General features: G+C 59.7%; 2 protein-coding genes across 5 annotated transcripts; one reads left to right on the forward strand and one right to left on the reverse strand.

Annotated features, from left to right (window-relative positions):
- The first annotated feature begins 13,239 nt into the window (after window positions 1–13,239).
- On the forward strand, window positions 13,240–16,027 carry MFAP4 (microfibril associated protein 4). The gene is made up of 6 exons (XM_055407423.2): window positions 13,240–13,342; window positions 13,551–13,629; window positions 13,835–13,989; window positions 14,409–14,505; window positions 14,583–14,765; window positions 14,903–16,027. Exons 1-6 carry the CDS (start codon window positions 13,337–13,339, stop codon window positions 15,148–15,150), a joined length of 768 nt encoding a protein of 255 aa, XP_055263398.2. The 5' UTR covers window positions 13,240–13,336; the 3' UTR covers window positions 15,151–16,027.
- On the reverse strand, window positions 15,927–21,213 carry MAPK7 (mitogen-activated protein kinase 7). 4 transcript variants are annotated; one of them, XM_055407413.2, is made up of 7 exons: window positions 21,074–21,213; window positions 20,362–20,598; window positions 19,592–19,757; window positions 17,661–18,739; window positions 16,992–17,578; window positions 16,530–16,663; window positions 15,927–16,384 (listed from the first exon to the last, which is right to left on the reverse strand). In XM_055407413.2, the coding sequence occupies exons 2-7, from the start codon at window positions 20,591–20,593 to the stop codon at window positions 16,231–16,233; spliced, it is 2,352 nt and encodes a 783-aa protein (XP_055263388.1). In that variant the 5' UTR covers window positions 20,594–20,598; window positions 21,074–21,213; the 3' UTR covers window positions 15,927–16,230. The 4 variants fall into 4 exon arrangements, with proteins under 4 accessions (XP_055263388.1, XP_055263387.1, XP_055263389.1 ...); XM_055407412.2 differs by lacking the exon at window positions 21,074–21,213 and having other exon boundaries at window positions 20,362–20,992; XM_055407414.2 differs by lacking the exon at window positions 21,074–21,213 and having other exon boundaries at window positions 19,608–19,803; window positions 20,362–20,480.

Raw genomic sequence — 21,213 nt, forward strand, 5'->3', positions numbered from 1 at the left:
TGGTCTCCCCGGAGGAGACGACTGGGCAGGGCTGGGAAATGGATGTGACAGTCGGGAAAGAGGAGGCTGCCTCTGGACTCACCCCAGGGGGAGGAGACAGGACTGCGGGAACCAGGGCTCCGGAGGAGGGAGGGATGAGACGAGCTGAGCCCAGAATCCCTGGCAGAGGCTGGGATGCAGGCAAGCGAGGTGGTGAGTCGCCATGGAGACGAGGGAAAGATAAGGACAGGGCGGGGGAGGGTGAAGGGAGAGCGAAACCATATGGGTGTGTGGCAGACATGGAACTAGGCTGGCACTGCCCCTGCTGGCCCAACGGGTCTCTTCCCGGGCTGCGGGCAGGGGGTACAGAAGATAGAAGTGTGGGAACCGGGAAAGCACGTGGTGGGTGCTGACACAGAGCCCCAGACGGTCTCCTTCCTCCTGTGGACGGTCGTGGCGGGCATCGGCTGGGGCCCATGATGCTACCCACAACGTGTGGCCTACAAGACCCTCCCCGGCGGTAGTCCCTCGTCCGGGGTCATCCCTCCCCTAGAGTCGGCCCAGCTCTGCCTTCCTCAGCCCCCTGGGCTGCTCTGACATTGGCTCTTTGTCCCGTGGTGTCTTCCTCTCCCACTGAGTTATCCCTGGACCCTCTAGCTGCCTACTGACCGGGCCCCTCCCACTCACCCTGCAGTGCACCACTAGCCCAGACCCCTGAGCACAGCTGACCCCTGGCTGCTCAAACACCTGCCACAGCTCCGGCTCCGTACGACCATTAGATTGGAATCCAAAGTTCCTAGTCTGCACCCGAGGGCAGGAACCTCTGTGAGCAGTCCTCCCTCCTCCACCTCCAACCTCCACCCAGGGTTCCCCGTGACTGTAGCGGGCCACCAGGCCCCTCTGTCTATGTGTGTTACTCAGTCATGTCTGACTCTTTGTGACCCCGTGGACTGTAGCCCACCAGGCTCCTCTGTCCATGGGATTCTCCAGGCAAGAATACTGGAGTGGGTTGTTATGCCCTCCTCTAAGGGATCTTCTCAACCCAGGGATTGAATCCAGGTCTCTGGGGGCACCAAGCAAAGGCAGGGTACTCGGATCTGCATTACTGGGGAGGCTGGGCCAGCAAAGGGGTGGGGGTGGGAGGACAATGTTTCTCACAGGGAGACTGAGAGGTGGAGGAGAGGCCAGGAGCGGGGCGCACAGGACCCCCTGCAGCCTATCCCTCAGTCCCTGTCCCCAGGGCCCTCTCTGGCCCAGGAGGTCATAGTCTAGCCAGCAGCCTCTGGGTACTGTCCAGTGGGTGAGCCCAGACTCAGCTGCCTTCGTGGCTGGGACCTTCCCAAGCCCTGAGGGACAGCAGGATGTGCTGAGTACCCACCCCCACCCCCCAGGGCCACCAGTCCCCTCTCATCAAGGCAACTCCTGCCCTGCCCAAGACGACATAGCAGAACAATCATCCCACACCTGCTTAAATTTAGGGTCACACCGTATCACCAAGAGCTGCCTCCCCTGGTCCCCACAGCACAGAGGGCCTGGTGTCTAAACAGGGAACTCAAGGCTGGGCAAGCAGGATGACCATGCAGTGCAGGCCCAGAGGGCAGCCTCGGCCCCCCAAGCCCAGGACTGTGCCGGCACATCACCGCCTCCCCCCAACCCATGCTGGGGGGTTTGCACAGACAGAGAGTCCCCAGCAACCACCCCCAGCCCAGGCCCAGGCTGGCTCAGACATCCTCAGAGAGCTTCCCCGCCTGTCCTTTCCCCTCTTTGTTCTCAAATCTTTAGGAAGTGCCTCTTCTGTACCAATCATGGAGTCTGCTGCCAGGGCTACAAGACACAGATGAGGTCCCCACCCAGGGGAGCTCAAAGGCTGTGTTCAAATCCAGGACAGGCCTCCACCCTGAGCAAGGACACTGAAACCCAGGAGACTGTGGGACTGGGGAAGCCACACAGCCAGACCTGCAGCTGCTGAGGCTCAGTCTTGTGGGATGGGTAGACATTAACCCCTCTCTGTGAAAGGCGCTGGGTGGGGGTGGGTGTTGCAGGCATGGGGAGCAGCCTGTGTCAAGGCCAGGCTGGGGCAGTGCTGGGGAGTATGATCTGCAGAGCACAGACCTGGGGAGGACATGGGGCAGCTTTTAAACATTCCTGACATGACGATGGGAACCTAAAGGAGTTGAAGCAGGAGGCATGTGACAAGATCTGCGTCCCTGAACCCACGCAGAGACTACAGGAGACCTGGCGGCTAAACCAGGCCTGAGACCTGTCCCCTAGGGACTGCGTCCAGAGTGCCACCAAGTTTTGCTACAGCAGGCAGTGCTGTGCTGGGGGCTCCTGCCCTGACACCACCGCCCATCTGGTGGGGATCTTCACCTGCATAAAGGTTAAGTCACACGGTGATCTTTACCAACTTCAGCCACAAACAATGAAGGGTGGTGCCAGGCACATCTAACTTGCTCTAGAGTTTTGAGGTTAATGGTCTGCCATGTCACCAAAAACAAACTTTTTTTTCTAATTAAAGGGGGAGATTAAAGCATCCTAAGTGTTCAGTCATAGATAAATAAATAGTTGATGATTTAAAACTAGATGCTTCAGCCGCAGGGTGGCGTGGGCAGAGCTGTTGTTGATGCTAGGCACCCAGGGGTCTGTTTTGGGCTGAGTCCATTTCCAATTAGAATCCCATCTGTTCTTGCTTCTTTCGTACAACAGACACAGGTGTTCCCTGCTGTGTTCCAGCAGCCGGGCAGCCCACCGGAAAGGCCCTGGCAGTCAGGCTGAGCACACTAGGCTCTGTCCCCCGAAACAAAGGGCATGAGGCCAAGAGTGGAGATTTTGTGGAGCACCTGGAAACTGTTGGGCAGTGGTGTGGTCAGTCAGAAGTGGGGCTCAGCAGCCAATCTGGGGGGGTGGGAGAGGGCAGGGGGCCACGGACACTGGAGCCACCTCTTAACCCTCACAGCCCCACTCTGCAGACAAGGAAGCAGAGATTCAGAGTCACATGACCTCCTCACAGAGGCTTGGGGCGGCCCAACTGGGGGTCAGGAAGTGGTAGAGAAGCCACAGTCCCAGCACGATGGACAGGAAGGGGGGCTTCAGGGGCAGGACGCCCAGGCCTGGGCACTGACTGACTACTGTGGGGACAGGAGGTGGTGACACTCAAAGGCCCCCTGAGGTTCACACTGGGGAGCAACCAGCAACCAAGGAACCTGTACCATCATGCACCAACTTCCCCGAATCCAAGCCCATGCCCAGCTCCCCTCGCTGAAATCCCCCATTTGGACTCCTAGCTGCCCACCAGGTCTGGAGCATCCAGGCAGTCAGCCAGAATGCTGCCAGATGCGGCCAACTGGCCCAGAGGAGCAGACTCCCCGCCACAATCTCCACCCAGCCAGGCCCGGCCTCCCAGACCCCTCCGAGGTGAGAGGCAGCAGCTCGCAGCTGGACAGCCAGACTGGGGCCAGGCCCCCTGCAGGCTCAGCCTCTGCATCCAGACCTCCACCGGCCATCTGGTGGCCAAGGCTGCCCCCAGATGGACCGGACCTGCTGGAAGACCCTGGCAGCACCCAGGCCTTGGTTCAAATGCCAACCCTGCCCAGCTTGCCAGCCTGGTCACTCCCCTCCCTGCAGCTCAGCTTCCCGACAGTAAAGCTAAAGATAATGATCTCCCCCCCTGCCAGGTTATTGCGAGAGCCTGGCATGCAGCTGGCACTCAATAAATGCCAGTTGGGCTCACCTCACCTCACTGTGTCAGCGTCTCCCCACTGTTTGCCCCCTGCCTGGTCTCTCAGCCCCCTTCCCATCCAGGGGGCCTGATCCCTCCTCTAGTCAAATAAGAATCCGAGAGGTTCCTACAGAGGCAGGACCTGAGGGCGTGAGGACCGTGCCCTGCAGACAGAGTCCTGTTTCAGCTAGTTTGTTACTCTGATGAGATGGTCACGGGCATTTACTCGCTCCTAAGGTAGGCTGCCATCCCATGGATGGCATCACCAATTCAATGGACATGAGTTTGAGTAAGTTCCAGGAATTGGTGATGGACACGGAAGACTGGCGGAGAAGGCAATGGCACACCACTCCAGTACTCTTGCCTGGAAAATCCCATGGACAGAGGAGCCTGGTAGGCTGCAGTCCATGGGGTCGCTAAGAGTCAGACACAACTGAGTGACTGAACTGAACTGAAGGTAGTCTGAGTCCTTTCAACGACAGAAACTCAGTTCTCCCCAATTTCCTCCAAAGGTGGAATCATTGCTCCACTTTACAGATGAGGAAACTGAGGCTCTGCAGATGTTCACAGCCACGCCTGCCTCCTGCTAACCCCACTCCCTCACACACACATACACCCATACATAGACACACACATGTACACACACCACACACACACTTCTCCTTCCTCTCTCAACCCCTCCCCACCCTGTAGCCTAGACCTGGGGAAAGCAGAGCGGCCATAACAGCCAGGTGCTCAGCAATCCACCACACAGCCTGTTTGTTGATGAAATCGAGTGTGGAGTGAGGTTAGGTAACAGGAAGTGACCAGCTGACCCCGGAGGTCAGGGAGGATGGTGTCCGAACACTGGAATCTGCTTCTGCTTTCTGATGATGAATCTGGTGGCAGGAAGAGCAGGAGCCCCACCCCAATCGGAGCAGCTGGTCCTGGAGGACATTCCAGGGCCAGAGGCGGGGAGGCGGTCAGTTGAGAGGCCTGAGAAGGCTGGGGAGCCATCCCCAGGGCCGAGGCCAGCCCTGCCCATCCACAGTGGCCACCAGGAACAGACTTCGGGCTGACAGCCCCTGCCCCACCTACTCCACCAGTATTATGCATACGTGCTAAGTCACTTTAGTGTGTGTCTGACTTTTTGCAACCCCATGAACTGTAGTCCACCAGACTCCTCTGTCCATGGGATTCTCCAGGCAAGAACACTGGGAGTGGGTTGCCATTTCCCTCTCCAGGGATATTCCTGACCCAGGGATCAAGCCCACATCTCTTATGTCTCTTTCATTGGCAGGTGGGTTCTTTACCACTAGCCCACCTGGGAAGCCCTATGCCCTGCCAGCCCGAATGTAAATCAAAATGAGTCCTTCAGGAACAAGGGATCCTGCTGGGCCACTGGGCTGCTTTATCAGGTGGCCAGGGGCTCATGTCCATGGAGATGGGCCCACGGCCCTCCATGTAAGTCACACAGCATCACAGTCTTGCTGAGCAACTCCCACTCACAGGGAGATGGAGTGGGTGTGCCTTGTCCCATTCCTGTGTGAAGTATGACGAAACGCCAGGACACCAGGCAGGAAACAAGACAAGACTCTAGAGGAGAGAGAAGGGGAGGGCTGAGGGGCTGGGGCCTCGGGACCTGAGGAGCCACACGGAGGCGGGTGCCCTGGATTCTCCTTCTGCCTCACTGTCCTGGACCTGATGCTGGACAAGGGGCAGCCCAGAAAGGCCAACAGGCAGGCAAAAATAGTCCCAATAAATTCCCTGCACCCCCGCTCTAGCTGAGGAATCAGGAGAGGGACAGCTTTGCAAGACGGGACACTTTTAGACAGTAAACACTCCAGCCAAATACCATGAAGAGATACAGCCCCAGCCTAGCCACCCCAGCAGACACCAGGGGGGACTAGATGTCCCCTCACCTGGCCGTGTCTGAGGAGGCCACGGACGGAGCCTGGACTTTTCTCCCAGCTGGGGAAACGCGCTCTCCTGACCCCAAAGCACTGTGGAGGCCACCTGGGGAGTCAGAACCCTGAGGCTGTCTGGTGGTCACAGCCCCTCCTGGGGCACTGGTGGGGATGGCAGAGTAAGGAGCCTGGACGCCCACCTGCCTCAGCATCCTGACTCTGCACCCCGTCCCTTGCCGGAAAGGTGTCAGAGAAAGCCACGAGACAGGGGCCGACAGGATCCAGTGTCTCAGGGCATCATGTGATGAGGTGTCCCACCGTCAGGATTTAGCACCAAGTGGCCATCAACGGGCCAGAGGGCGGACCCTCCAGTCCTGGAAACGCCCTGCATGCTGACCGCATCCATGGTATCATCCAGGTTGTGATGCTGAGGGACAAACGTACAACGTGTACCCACTGGGGAAACAGGACAAGGTACCAGGGCTCAGAATCTCCCCTGTGGTCCAGTGGCTGAAACTCTGCACTCCCAGTGCAGGGGGCCGGGTTCTATCCCTGGTCAGGGAACCAGATCCCACATGGTGCAACTGAAGATTCCATGTGCCTCAACTAAAAACAAGGCCCCTCATTCCGCAACCAAGAGTTCACAGGTCACCGTGAGGAAAGATCCGGACACTGCAAGGATGAGGCAAGACTCTGCATGCTGCAACTAATACCAGGCACAGCCAAAAAACAAGGTGGGGGGAGGGGGAGAAAAAGATGCCTGGGCTCTGTCTGTATCAGTTTATACAACTGCATGGAAACCTACCATGACCTCAAGACCAAAAGTCTGGTTAAAAATAAAATAACAATCTAGAAGAAGGGTGTCCCTGCCTCATTAAAATGGGACACCGGCTTTCAGTTGCCTGTAGGATAGCCTGACACTCCCTCCCCATGAGGCCTGCCCATCTCAAGTCCCCCCCAGTTCCCCAGCCCTCTCCTCCTCCAGCCCCTGACTCACTCCCCCAAACTCAGGGCCTGCTTGCCTGCATCTCACCCGAAGCAAGCATGGCCCAGAGAGGCCCCTGGGCCCCACTGCACTCCTGCCGCTGTCCAGCCTCTGTGTTCAGTCTTGAGAAGCCGCAGTCACAGGCTCTGCAAACTGCATCCCACTCCCCGGAAAATCAGGGCGCGGAGTGCAAAGAACACACTACTCTGCAAACGCCTCCCATCGCTCAGATCCCTGGAAGGGTCCCAGACACCCACAGGGGACCCCAGATGACATTCTGAGAAGCACTACATGCAACTATTTTTAAAAACTTCTGTATTGAGCAGAACACCGGATGCTTAAGAATATGCATTGAATTATTCCATTTATAGGAGGTTCAGGAACAGGCAAAACCACTGCAAGTCGAGAGCAATGACAATGGTGTCTCCCTTGGACTGGAGAGTGGGAGACACAGACGTGACCTTCTGGGCTGGAAACCTTCTGTCTCTTGACCTGCAGGTAGTGACACAGTGATTCACCCTGTACGAGCTGCACCCTGGCCCACACCATCGCTGACCTTGAAAAAAGGAAAACCATTAACATCGCACTCTTCCACTTTGGACTTGGCTCTAGTTTCGTTAGAACTGCCAGAACGTGCCCCCAATCAGTTCACAAGAATCGGAGGCCACCTATGGGGGCCCCAGCCTCCGTAGGCATGCCTGCTCTCCATAAGAGCCGAGATCACCCTGGTGCAGCCAGGGCAGACCCCAGAGTTCACGGGACACCCACCGGCAAGGCCACTGCTGTATCAGGGAGACCCAGCCCCTGGGGGACCAGCGGGACCTGGGGACACAGCTCTTCCCCACCCCCAGCCTTGCTTGCTTCCACCAGATCTGGACATGTTTGGCCAGGGACTTTTTCTTCCCCAAGTGAGTCTGTCTTTTGACTCAGGACCAGCTCTCTTTGCAGGAAAAAGAATGGGCTCTTAGTTCTGCCTCAGGCAGGAAGGAGACTTGGAGTAACCACAGGGAGACAATTAGGCACGGGCCTTGGCATTCTCCAAGGCCCTCCCTTCCCACTGTTTACAATTGCACAAGCCAAAGTCCGTCCTGTGTCTGCGAGGCCCTGAAGGACCCTGTCCTGCCTCCTCTGAGCCTCTCCTGTGTCCTCGCTTGTCCTTTCTGCCTGCCCAGTCAGCTGGTGCCCCAGCCCTCAAATGCAAAGGCGCCTCCTACCCCAGGGCCTTTGCACATGTCACTCCACTGCTCAGACCTCTCTTTACTGGAATGTTTGCACTGCTCCCTCCCTGCCCCTGCAGTCTTTATTCCAGGGGTCTGGACGCCAATCGGCCCAGTCCCCATCATCTATCAATAAGGCTCACTGGAACCCAGCCATCTTGTGCATGTCCAGGGACGACCAAGGTGGCAGAGCTGAAGATTCAAGTCTGAGACCATAGGGCTCCTGAAGCCTGAGCTATTTCACATCTGGCCATTTATAGAAAAAGCTGCTCACCCAGTCTCAGGCCCTCAGAACCTTCTCACTGCTCACTGAGTCTTCCTGCCCCAAACTCGAACTTGATGAGACTCCCTGCCTTCAATCACTGATGTGGGCAGGCCATCCACTGGCTCTGCTCTTGGGTGTATCCTGGTCACCTCGGCATGGCAGTGTGCCAGACTCCAGAGATGGATGCTGAGAACGTGGGTGTCCATCTGCATCCCCTAAACTGCTCACATCGTGAGTGCCCCGTAAACACTGAGGGATGTAAGGATGAGGGGATGTGAGTGACATGTGCATGTTTGTGCTTGTTCAGAGCTGACAGTGGTGAGAACACTTGCCGGAAGCAGAATTCTGTGCTGCTTGGCCTTCCTGGTCAGGTGGAATGACCCTTGGCTACACTCCTCACTCTGGGGCTCTTAATAAGTCATCTCCAGGAAGGACATGAAGTACGGGGTGCTTTGCAGCCCACAAAGCCACACCACCCTTGTTCCAGCCTCCCAGGCTCCCCGTGCTGCACCCACCCCCCTGACACCTGCAACCTCCTCAGGGTGCTGGGCCCCCATACCCAGTCTTCTTCTCTGCAGCAGGGGCCAGCGCCTGGGCAGAGAGCTGCTCACCCAGCATCAGCACCTCAAGGTGGCTCCCTGGCTGTGGGGGAGGGCGGGGTGGGGAGGGTGCCACAGGCTGACTAAGGGGAGCAGAGAGGACCTTCAGGGCAGGAAGACTCTTCTATACAATGCTTTGAATGTGCGTGTGTGTCAGGACGTGATACAGGCCGCACAGTGCCAGGCATGACCCTTCATGTCAGCTGTGGGCTCCGAGTGATGCTGACCTGAGGGCGTGGGTCTGGTGGGGCTGTTGTTGGGGAGCTGTGCTTGTGTCGAGGCAAGTGTGTGTGGGAAATCTCTGTACTTTCTTCTCAGTGAACCTAAAAGGGCTCTAAAAAATAAAGTCTGTTTTTTTAAAGGAACAATTATTGAACTGTACACCTACAGTTGATGGATTTTATGATGTGTAAATTATACCCCTGCAACTGAGCAGGACCCGATGGGGTCTTCCTGGAAAAGACGGCCCCCACCATGGCCTCCACCTGCCTCTTGTTTATAAGAAAACTTTAGCCTCCTAGGTCTTCCCTGAATTCCAAAGTTTCATCAGAGAAGTGAGTAAATGCAGAAACAATGGGAAGAAGACAAGTAAGACAAAATAATAATAGTTTAGCCATAGAACAAAGCCCAGGATCTTCGGTTCCTCCTCAGGGAACTGGACTGGATCATGCAGTCTGAACCATGGACTCTGAGTGTTGCAGATACTGGACCCCTACCAGGTGGGAGAAGTGCACTGCACACAGCCCACCAGCACGTGGATCCCAGCCTGGTGGGACCCAGAGGTGGATGACTGACATTCTGCAATCACCAGGCTGTCCCCTCACTACCAGTCAGAGAGCAGTGCACAAGCTCATCACCCACCCGGTGATCCCCTCCACCCACCCTGTGTTTAAAAACCCTCCCCCAGGGTTCCCCCATCCCCCACCATCCCACCTGTCATCACGCTCTCCCCTCTAGCTCCAGGACTGCTGAAGCTGTGTCTGTCCACTGCCACCGGCACAGGGGTGATGGGCTGGCCTGTGTCCTCAAACGTCACCTGCTGAAGCCCTGACCCCACGATGGGCCTGATGTAGTCTGATGTGATGCTCCACAGCGCCTATGGGGCCCCAGGGCTCCACCCCTTCCCCATCAGCCTCCCTCCCAGTGCAGGTGCAGCCTCTGGGGAGGGGCCTGGGGTCAGCGGCTCAGCCAGACCCTCCTTCCTTACAGCAGGCAGCCCCTCACTCAGCCAGGGCTGGGGGACACACACCCAGCCTTCTCCAGCTCAAGCGGAAGGAGCGGTGGCCCCCTGCGGGAGACAAGGGGCCTTGTCTTCAGCTGTGGTCCCTGATGCTCTGCAGGCCGCCAGGCTTTCAGGACAAAATCAGCATCAGACCTGTATTATCCAGGATCTGGCAGGGAACAAAGGCAGACTTAACTGCTCTGCTTTGTAGAGAATTTCATGAAGGGACTGTCACTGGGCTGTGGGCTTTCAGGAAGGCACCTGGGACCACCCTGGGCTGCAGGGATAAAGGGAGGAGTCAGGTCATCAGGGTCAGTTGGGGGGTTACACAGGAGCCGTCTCGGGGTAGAGAGGGCACACAGCCATTGCCAAACTGAGGTCCTGGCAGGGTGGGCCTGAGAGCACCTCTGCCCCCACACCCTGCTGGTGCCTGCTAAGGGCCAAATTCAGCCAGCAGCTGGGCCCACGGGGCCAGAGCAGGATAGACAGGTGGAGTAGGTGATCCGTGCAAGGCCTGTGGGGTGGGGGCCGCAGCAGACAGGCCTGTCCAGTGGGCCCACTGCCCCCATCCCATCACCCCGAGCTCTCCCGCCTCCTGGCAATGCTGGTCAGAGAAGCCCCTCACTCACAAAAAGGGGACTTCCTCAGACTCATAACCAGAATAAACCAAGCAGCAGGGGACTGAGACCCAAGCTCAGGGCTGGCAGCCCAGGCAGAGCTGGAGTGACTCAGCACCTCACCTGCAGTTACCGCTGCCCAGCCAGTGACCCAGGAGCAGACATGCTGGGGGTGACTGGCACTCCAAAAATGGAGTCCTCCACCCTGGCTTAAATCAACCCCTCCCACAGTGGGTCCCAGGGCAGCAGATTAGATCTGCAAAACCTACCAACCATTCCAGGTCCCCCCAAACCCAGGAAGACATGTCCATGCTGGGTGGCCAATAAACACGCCCAGTGTCTCTTCAGGACATCCAAGGGTTTCCATCAGACACCACCTTCAGAGGGAGTGCATGGGGCCAGATTTCCGTCCCTGAAGAGTGCATCTAAACCCCACCACACCCAACAAGCAGAGTGCCTGCCTTGCTGACCCACGTGAAGGTTTTAAGAAAAAATTAACAGGCAAAACACAATAGGGACCATCTTACTCCTTAATTACCTCTGTCTTTCCTCCTCTGTTTTTGGTTTGTGTGTTCTGGGTTTCTTCGGGGGCAGGGGGTGGGGCCTAGGCTTATTAGCTATACTCAGCAGAAGTCTTTGATGCTAGAATTAGGACATGTTTATTAGTATTTCTTTCTAATTTTACATTTTATTAGTTTTGATGACTGATTGCCCATTATTTGCCTTGCTGTAGCCTGTGCTAAAATTAGCTGAAAGGATAGATGTCTTAGGATTAGATTCAGCTGTGTGTAACAGGAAAGAGTCCAAAGAGGCTTAAACTAGATAGAAGTTCCTTTCTCTGTGTCCTGAAAGAGGCCTGGGGAAGGGCAGTCAGGGCTGGCTCTCGACCACGCCACGGGACCCAGCTCTTCCACGATCACCCCCTGCCACCCATGGGAGGGGCCTCCTCCTCCCTGTCCAACCACTGTGCCTGGGGACAGGTCAGAGGGCTCAGAGAAGAGGGAAGAGCAGCTGCCTTTGCACCACATCCATATGCATCTTCTTGGCCAGATTTCAGACATGTGGCCTCAGTAAGGGAGGCTGGACCACTGGACCAGGACCTCACTACTCAACTAAGGGAAGAACGGCTCTTGAGAGGAAGACCACCGTCTCTTCCACAGATGAGGATAAAAATCCCATTTCAGGCCATCTGTTCACAGCAGAACAATTATTACACAATTATTACATTTATGATGATGAAGGTGAGTATTCACTACATACTTACCAACTGTGGGCCCTGTGCCAGGCACCTGGTGTCTGTTACCCAACCATAGACCTCTGAGGGACAGACTATTACCACCCTCGTTCTACAGAGGAGCTAACCAAGGCACAGAGAGGCTAGGGAACCTGTCCAAAGTTACCCAGCTAACAGGTGGCACAACTGGGACTTGAGTGCAGGCAGACTGGCTCCAGGTGCCCCCCGGACACACACAGCTATGAAGAGAAAACCGTCATCAGCTATCACAAACTCGAGGGGCCAGGACTCAGGAGGGAGAAGGGGCCGGGGCCAGCGCTGCTCTCACTTTGAGCCTTTGCACATCTTATCGGCTCAGCCAACGTTCTTCCTCAACACGCATGACGTGTGCGATGAACTGTCTGGTGCCTGCATTTGCCACTCTGTGGGCAGCCAACATATGGCAGGTGCTCAGAAGGTGTCTGCCTCACGGCGGGGCCGCGGCACCAGCCCACCAACATTCAAGGCCAAATAAGGAGCAGGCAGGTGGCCCCTCGGGGAACAGAGCGGGCTCAGCTGGGGCCTCCTCGGGACAAGCCTGGTGTGACTGGGCTGCACTTTGGGGGTCACAAGCAGCCATGGTTGACGCCCTCCAGGTGGGCCAGAGTCACACTTAACTCTCAAGTCCAAGATGAGAAGCCCAGCCACAGGCCTGAGGCCACGGGGAGGCCTGGAGCAGATGTGAGGGAGTGGGGGGAAGGTGGCAGGGTGGCCCCCAGGGAAGACTGTCCTGGAATCCTGAGCAGAGGCCAGAGCCCTGAGGGAGGGAGCCCCAGAGGCAGACACGGAGCCAGAGGCTCAGGGGGCAGGATGGGAGGAGGTGGGCTTCAGGGCTGAGGAAACCGACTGAGAGGGGTCGGGAGAGCCTGAGGTGGGATGGGCCCAGTGAAGGCATTTGGAAGATGGAGTTGAGGCAAGAGAAAGAAAAACAGAGGCCTGTGTGAGAGGGGGAGGGAGGGGGCCTGCTGCAGGGGGCTGGAGAGGGGCCCTGGCTTGGGCTGGCAGACAGCACTTGGACGCCTGCGGCCTGTGCTCACAGCTCAGCAATGTCCCAGCCCTGCCAGGAGACGCCCGGCCCCAGCCCCGGCCCCGGCACGGCCCCCACATCGGGAGCTCTGGAGCTACCCCCCACCCCACCTCTGCTCCCCAGAATGGGCCTCCCCTCCCCAGAACCTAGACATACCCCCACACCCTCACTCCAGCCTTCCCCTGGACAAAGACAACGGCTAATGAAACCCAGGCCAGGGAAGGAGAGGGAGAAAATAAACAGACGTGAGCAGGGGGGCCGTCAGGAAGCAGGGCAGGGGCTAGGGGTGCCGGCGGAGGGGTCTGGGGGTGTCTGCGGGGTGTGGACGTTCTCTGCGCTTTGCCCAGACAGGCCTAATGAGATCCAGGTGGTCTCTTGGCCCAGGCCTGGCCCCCGGGCCCCCGACAGCATGAGTGTAACAGGGGAGGGAAAGGGGCGCTGCAGCCACGGGGTGGGGCCAGGCGGCTGGCCAGGGGCCCAGCACATAACTCTGGGCGGACACAGTCTGGAACAGCAGACACCCAGCCGCTCGGAGCCCAGCTCGCAGCATGGAGGTATAGGGCTGAGAAGGGGGCCGTGTGGGCTGAGCCCACCGTGCACAGAGGGCCCTCACAGACAGATGGGGTGTTGCGAGCCTGTCCCAGAGGAGGTGGGGTGGTGGGGCGGACCAGGGGTTGCTGGCCGGGCTGGCTCCTGGGAGGGGCAAGTGCAGGGAGACAGGGGCTCCGGGGCTGGGCACTGACCCAACTCTCTTGTCGCCAGGCCCTCCTGGTCCTGCCGCTGCTGCTATTGCTCTCCGCCGGCCCCTGCACTCCCCAGCTCCTGGGGATCCGGGGAGATGGTAAGCTGCCTCACTCCTGACCCACAGACTGGGTGACAGGCTGGGCGAGGGGCTGTCTCGGGCCCTCACAGCTGGGAGTGGGGCTGGCTGAACCTGTTAAGATGGGGCGGGTGGGCAGGTGGGTCAGCACCCCTGGCATAGGGAGGGAGGAAAGCAGGGGGCACGGTGTCCGTCGCCTCAGGCCCCTTCTTCTCACCTGCCCCAGCTCTGGAGAAGTCGTGCCTCCAGCTGCCCCTGGACTGTGACGACATCTACGCCCAGGGCTACCAGGCGGACGGCGTGTACCTCATCTACCCCTCAGGCCCCAGCGTGCCCGTGCCCGTCTTCTGCGACATGACCACGGAGGGCGGGAAGTGGACGGTGAGTGGAGGGGGGACGGGGGACACATCACGTGGCTGTGAGCCTGGGACGATGCTCACAGCATGTGTGGAGCGCCGCCACCCCCAAGCCCTAGGCACCTAAGGTAGGTTAGGGGCTGCATTGCATTGCATTGCACCATAACCCTGGGAGCAAGGTGCCCCTTACAAATGATGGTCTGGAGCCCAGAGAGGTGCAGTAACTTGCCCAAGTTACACAGCCAGTGCCAGACTCCACCCCAGGTGCCTGAACTCCAGCCCGCCGGCTCCCTCTACCTGCTTTTGCCCCCAGGGCCAGTGCACACCTCCTCTTGGCCCCCACTCGGTCCTTTCACACACCACCTTAGCCTCACAGGGTCTGTGCCCGGGTGAGGGCACTGACCCCGGCCCCTCAGGCATCCAGGCCCACCCACTCTGCTCCAGGTTTTCCAGAAGAGATTCAACGGCTCAGTGAGCTTCTTCCGGGGCTGGAACGACTACAAGCTGGGCTTTGGCCGGGCTGACGGGGAGTACTGGCTGGGTAAGGCGGGGCCAGGTGGGCTGGGGGCCCCTGGAGCCAGGTCCCTGCTGACCAGCCAACTGCATCCCCCTTCTCAGGGCTGCAGAACATGCACCTGCTGACCCTGAAGCAGAAGTACGAGCTGCGGGTGGACCTGGAGGACTTTGAGAATAACACGGCCTTCGCCAAGTACGCCGACTTCTCCATCTCACCCAACGCTGTCAGCGCGGAGGAGGATGGCTACACCCTCTATGTGTCAGGCTTTGAGGACGGCGGGGCAGGTACACTCTGCCAGCTGTGTGGGGCTGGGGATGGGGAAGGGCGCTGAGCCCAAGCACGGCCACCCCACGTCTGGTTTGGGGGGCCCTCCCAGGCCGCCCTCCTGCCTCAGCTGCCCTGTGTCCCTCCCCTCTGCCAGGAGACTCACTGTCCTACCATAGCGGCCAGAAGTTCTCCACCTTTGACCGAGACCAGGACCTCTTTGTGCAGAACTGCGCAGCGCTCTCCTCGGGCGCCTTCTGGTTCCGCAGCTGCCACTTCGCCAACCTCAACGGCTTCTACTTGGGTGGCTCCCACCTCTCCTATGCCAACGGCATCAACTGGGCCCAGTGGAAGGGCTTCTACTACTCACTCAAGCGCACCGAGATGAAGATCCGCCGGGCCTGAGGGGCTGGCCCCCTCGCGGCCCACCGCCCCTGCCCCCATCCCACCCGGCCCCACCGGCAGCTCTGCTGCTCTCAGCACCGCCTCGGCCAGGCCCCTGTGGCTCCAGCCGGATGTCCCCATCACATTCCTGGCATCCTCCTCTCGGCCAGGCCCCTGCTCCCTGCCACCCGAGGCTATGCTGCCGCAGCGTCCTAGACCTCCAAAAGGCACCGCGGTCCAGCCCGGACTTGGACCCTGTCCTGAAGGACACGGGGCTGTGTCCCACTTTAGCCAGCTTCCTGACCGCGGCCTCTGCCGGCCGAGCCTGTAGACCTCTCCTGGCATCTGCCAGGCCACCTGCGTGTGGCCACTCCTGCCACACCCCAGCAGTCCCACCGGTCGGCCCTTCACTTTCCTCCCACCCCCATGTTCCCCAGGGGTGAGCACCACGGCCCGGCCCCACTGCACTCATGCTCAGCGGCCCCCTGCCAGCCTGACCCAGGCACCTGAAGCGCAACACCCAAACTATTTCACCACAGCTCCCACAGGCCACCCTAAAATGCCACAGCCAAGACAGGCACACATGTGAGGTCCCCCCACCTGCCCCAGGGGTGAGTGTGCCCGTGCAAGGGTCAGATGACCACCTCTGTGGGGCTGTGAGCAGGTGGGAGTGGAGGTCTCAATAAACCTCAGGACCTGAACGAACCGGCCTTACTGTTGTGCACGTGGATACCTTTGTCTGCCCCCATGACGGCACACTGTCCTCGACTCCGAAAACACACCCCGGAGACAAGCACTAGAGGAAACCTTGTATTCCACAGGCAACCTTCCGAGGGCAAAAAGACTGTGTTATCATAATAATGTAATAATAATAATAAAATTACGATACTGAAAAGAATCGCTCGGGGGAGGGGCTCCCCCTCTTGGCGTGGCTTGTGCTGGCTCAGGTGGCTGCTTAAGGCCACAGGGTGGGTCTGAGATGAAGCTGCAGAATGATCCGAGCTGATTCCCCGACTGGGAGCAGGGCTCTGGCCCTTGGGGACGGTCCTGCAGATCTCGGAGCTGGGTCTGCCCCTGGCAGCAAGGCACAGGCTGCGGGCCTCAGGGCTCCTGGAGGTCGGGCAGGTCGGCCAGCAGCATGGGGGAGTCCATCTGGATCTCACGCTGCAGGGACTCGATGTCGGCAGGGTTCATGCCGTGGCCCTCGAGCCAGTCAGCCAGCAGGGAGGCTGAGAGTGAGGCCGAGTCGGCCTGGCTGTGGGTGCGGCGGGGAGAGGGGGTGAGAGGCTCCTCCTGCAGGGGGAGCCCCAGCCAACAGCCCTACCAGACCCAGAGACCCACCGGACCCAGAGCCCCACCAGACCCACAGCCCAACTCAAAAGGTCAGACCCAGCTCTTACCCGTCCTGTGGCCCGTCAGCCACACCCATGTCAAAAGACTGGTTTAGGAATTCCTCCAGGTCAAAGCCAACACCATAGCCAGCTCCACTGCCCTTGGGGGTGCCCGAGAACACGGGGGGCAAAGGGTCCTCCACCTGCAGGGGATGGCGGCAGCTCACAATGCAGGCACCACCAAGGGCTGACTGAGGTTGGCAGGGAGCCCTGCCACGACACCGCCCCACCTGTCACTGGGCCTGGACGGCAGCGGACACAGCGCCAGCCTCGCCAAGCCCTGAGCATGCGCTGGGGTCTCCAGCAATCTGCTCATCAGCATTAGGCTCTTTCTGCGAGTGAGAGGCAGGTGAGGGGAGCTCCGGTCTCCTGGCACCAGGACATACACGACCTCTCCTGGCCTCAACCACCTCAGATCCCACCTCCCCCGCGTCGGACCCAGGCATCCCCACGACCAGGCCTCTCCCTCACCTGCGACTTGGACAGCTGCTGGGTCACCAGGGTGACGTCAGGTGATTCCGATGTGGAGGGCTGTGGGGCTCCCCCAGGGTCTGGAGGGGGTGGGCCAGAGGGGAAGTAAGGGAGAACACTCAGGGCACTGGGGCCGGGCAACCCAGGGGGTGGCACCAGCGGCTGGGGGGCCAGAAGGCCAGAGGCGGCGGTGGTCTGGGGTGCAGCAGGGCCAGCTGCAGGTGCAGGGGGTGGGCAGGCTGGCTGTGGCAGGGGCCCAGTGGGCTGGGTGGCAGGGCCAACGGGAGGGCTGGTGGGCCGGGCTGTTGGAGGTGTGGGCGCAGGGGCGGGGGGCTGGGCCATGCGAGTCCAACGCTCCAGCAGGCTGCGGTCGTTGTCACTGAGCACCAGCCCAGCCAGGGGGTCAGCGGAGGGGCCCCCCGAGACCCCTGTGCCCCGCTCCTTGCGCTCGCGCTCCTGCCGCCTCTTTTCCCGCTCCTTGGCCCGCTCCTGCCGCCGTCGGCGTTTCTCCTCCCGCTCCCGCTGGCGCTCCTGGGCGGTCACCGGCTTCCGAGGCTCAGGAGCTTCCAGGGGGGCACTGGGGCCATCTGTGGGGAGGATGGGCAGGTGAATGTAAGAGCCTGTCCAGGCAGGGGGTCCCCCTCTGCCCCCCACTCCCCAGCCAGGCACCTCGGAGCCGGCTCCGCAAGGACTTGAGCAAGGCAGCCTTGAGGGCAGCCTTGGTGTTGTCTGAGATGGCCCCCTCCTTCTTTGGAGGGGCAGGTTCACTGGCTGGTGGGGGTGGCTGCAGGGTCAGATCGATGGTGTCAGGTGCAGGGCCGGGGCACGGCAGTGGGGCTGGTGGAGGGGACTCCATGGCACAGTCCCCACTCGGAGCCCAGGGGCTGGGCATTTCCACATCGGGGCAGCCGGGCTCACTGGCCACAGGCTGCAGGGAAGGCTGGAAGCGGATCTGCTGGCGAATGCCCTCGCGCCGAGCGTGGAAGTCCTCGATCTCCGCCACAATGGCCTCCTTAATGCGCTCCCGTGTGAGGGCTTCACGGTCAAAGGCAAAGTCAAAGGGCGGGGCACAGTCAGGCTCATCGTCGGGGTCATGGTACTTGGCCAGGAAGGGGTGGCGGAGGGCGGCAGCTGCAGAGACACGGGCGCTGGGCTCGAAACGTAGCATGCGCCCCAGTAGGGAGAGCGCCTGGCGGTCGGCGCCTGGGTACACCGTCTCCCAGGGCACGGGCTGGCGCGGTGGCAGGCTCTGGATATAGGCCCGCACCCTCTCAGCTCCCACAGCCTGAATCACGGCCGGCGACGGGGTACCCAGCACTGTCATGATCAGCTGCAGCTGGTGCACATAGTTTTTGCCTGGGAAGAGCTGGCGCCGGGCCAGCATCTCCCCAAAGATGCAGCCCACGGACCACAGGTCGATGGCCTGTGTGTACTCATGCAGCGAGAGCATGAGCTCGGGGGCGCGGTACCAGCGTGTGGCCACATACTCAGTCATGAAGTACTGGTGCTCAGCGGGCGAGGTGCACAGGCCACGGGCCATGCCAAAGTCCCCAATCTTGAGCTCACAGTTCTCGTTCACCAGCAGGTTGGAGGGCTTGAGATCGCGGTGGATGACCTGAGCCGAGTGCATGTACTTGAGGCCCCGCAGCAGCTGGTACAGGAAGTAGCGCACATGCTCCAGTGTCAGCGGCTGTGAGGAGTGGATGATCTGGTGCAGGTCGCTCTCCATCAGGTCCAGGACCACGTAGCTGAGAGGCAGGGGAAAGGCACAGGCTGTCTTGCCCAAACTCCAACCCCACTGTCACCACGCCCTCCCAGCTCCAGACAGGTTAAGGTCTTACCCTTGGACTCTATAGGGGCTGCCTGCATGGTATCAAGATTCTCTACAACTTTTCCATGGACTCAAGTGAAATCACTTTTCTCTCCAGGCCTAACTTTTCTCATCAGAGAAAAGATGAGGCTGGACTAGACCAGTCTGGCCCCCAGGGTTTAGTTTGGGGGCCCTCTTCGTTGTGTGATAGTGATTGCTTGAAAGGCTATGATGAAAATTTAAAGGCTTCTGCAATCTGCAGGAGTGTTCTGTGACTGACTAGTGATGTCTGCTACTGGAATAGGAAAGAACAGACATAGGATGAATATTCTACATTCGCCATACTATATACTGAGATTCTGGGCTTCCCAGGTGGCACTAGCAGTAAAGAACCCACATGTCAATGCAGGAGATGCGGGTTTGATCTCTGAGTCGGGAAAGATCTCCTGGAGGGCATAGGAACCCACTTGAGCATCCTTGCCTGGAGAATCCCCATGGACAGAGGAGCCTGGCAAGCTATAGTCCACAGGGTCGCAAAGAGTCAAGACATGACTGAAGCGACTTAGCATGCACACATACTAAGATTCTATAAAACGGTCACTTCTACATTTTCTTTGAGGAATCATCAGTGTCCCTGGCAAATCCTTAGGGAGCACTGGTCCTGGAGTTGTGGGAATTTCCCCAGCCTACCCTACATTAGGTTCAGCTGGCCTTCCAGAACTTCAGCAGAATGGCTCCAGCCTTCAGAAAAGGTGCCAGCTCTGCCTCCCTCCCTATCCCCGCTCCTTACACAGATTTGAACTCGCCATAGGGTACAGTGGGCCTCAGGATGTCCTTTATGGCAATGATGTTGTCGTGCTTGAAGTGCTTGAGGATCTTCAGCTCTCTGAGGGTCCGCTTGGCATTGGTCACCACATCAAAAGCGTTAGGGATCTTCTTAATGGCCACCTGCTGGCCTGGGGAACAGGGGAAAAGCAGATGCCACCTGGGATAGCTGGTGAGCTGCAGAGTAGCACATGGCCTCTTTTGATATGCTATGCATGTGACAACAGCTACCACAGAGGACCTACTATGTGCTCGATCCTGTGCTGAGCACAGTAGGTGCATGACCACATCTCCCCTTCACCTCCATTCCAAGGCAGGTACTCACAGTTCAAAGTCACAGACATGGAGACCTGGGCATAATAATTTGTTGGGCACACTGCACAGCGAGTTAGCAGTACCTCCCTACACTCTCTGCATCTCAGGCCTCTTTATCCCACCACCAACCCGATGCCCGCTGTCTGCTCCAGAACACACTTAGGGGAACCTCCATTCTGATCTCACCCGGACTGTCACCTTTCTAAGGAGGAAGCAGACTGCTGCACTGGCAGAGCCACCAGAGTTTCTAGAGACCCGAGCCCAACACAGAGGCCGGCCCCCAGACAGCACCCAACCCCTGCTTGCTGACTTGACTGAGATATCACATCCCAGCTTCCCTGCTGGTTGCTGGGGACACGGGGGGTCCCACCCCTCGGGACCTGGTTCCCACACATGAGAGCGGCCGGGAGGGTCGCTCACCGGTGAGGCGGCGGCGCGCGGAGGACACCACCCCGTAGGCCCCGTTGCCAATGGTCTCGATGATTTCGTACTCGTCCCCAACGTCGAAGGTCACGTCGAAGGACCGCGCCTTCAGCAGGGCCAGGTTCTTGGCCGCCACCGAGGCGGCGGTGCCAGCGGGTTCCGCCTTCACCGGCCCGGGGGGCTCCCCGGAGCCGTCCTCACCATCGTCCTCCTTCAGGGGCTCGGCCATGGCGTCTGCGTGGACACGAGGGCGAGGAGGGGCCCGGCCCCGGACTCAGGGGCTCCTCGGAGGCTCCAGACCCGCAGGCCGAGCGGCACACGCAGCCCGCGTCCCGCACGCTCGGGAGCCCCCCGCTCAACCCCGCGCGGGACGCGGGGTCGGCGATGGGGGAGGCGCCGCGAGGCGCGGTCCAGGAAGAAAGCGAGGGGCGGGGCGCCCACTTTTCTTGGTCCTCACTAGGCGGATGCTGCCTCACCCCGACGCCGCAGAGGCCCTCGACGCCGCTCGGGAGTCTAGTCCCCGGGTCGGGGTCGGGGGGTGGGACCCGCTCAATGGGTCTGGCAGCAGCCACCACCTCAGCGGAACGCTCAACTCCGCCGGTCTCCCGCCCCGCCCCTTAAGACCACGCCCCTCAGTCTCTGACCAATCCTTGAACGGCCTTTGCTGAGGTGCCCACCCCTTCCACTTGCTCCTCCAATGCGCGCCTACCTTCCGAGGAAGCCACGCCTTCACCCGCGCCCGCGCCGTGGTCCAGTCTCCAGGAGGGAACCACCCAACCCGCGCTCGGCGCTTAGCCGGGGCGCGGCCGCCTGGCTCAGTCCTCGGACGCAGGCGCGCCAGCAGCCCCG

Source organism: Moschus berezovskii, chromosome 20, assembly GCF_049115385.1.
Source record: "Moschus berezovskii isolate FMDL1 chromosome 20, NW_MosBer_1.0, whole genome shotgun sequence".
NCBI classification, from domain to species: domain Eukaryota; kingdom Metazoa; phylum Chordata; class Mammalia; order Artiodactyla; family Moschidae; genus Moschus; species Moschus berezovskii.

Excerpts from the sequence above, each read along its gene's own strand:
- MFAP4 (XM_055407423.2), top strand. Across the intron at positions 13,990-14,408 it reads CGGAGGGCGGGAAGTGGACG|GTTTTCCAGAAGAGATTCAA; the intron begins GTGAGTGGAGGG and ends ACTCTGCTCCAG. Across the intron at positions 14,766-14,902 it reads CTTTGAGGACGGCGGGGCAG|GAGACTCACTGTCCTACCAT; the intron begins GTACACTCTGCC and ends CCCCTCTGCCAG.
- MAPK7 (XM_055407413.2), bottom strand. The coding sequence starts at position 20,593 with ATGGCCGAGCCCCTGAAGGAGGACGATGGTGAGGACGGCTCCGGGGAG. Across the intron at positions 16,664-16,991 it reads AGCAGCTGTCCAAGTCGCAG|GTGGAGGACCCTTTGCCCCC; the intron begins GTGAGGGAGAGG and ends CATCCCCTGCAG. Across the intron at positions 16,385-16,529 it reads GCTGACGGGCCACAGGACGG|CCAGGCCGACTCGGCCTCAC; the intron begins GTAAGAGCTGGG and ends CCGCACCCACAG.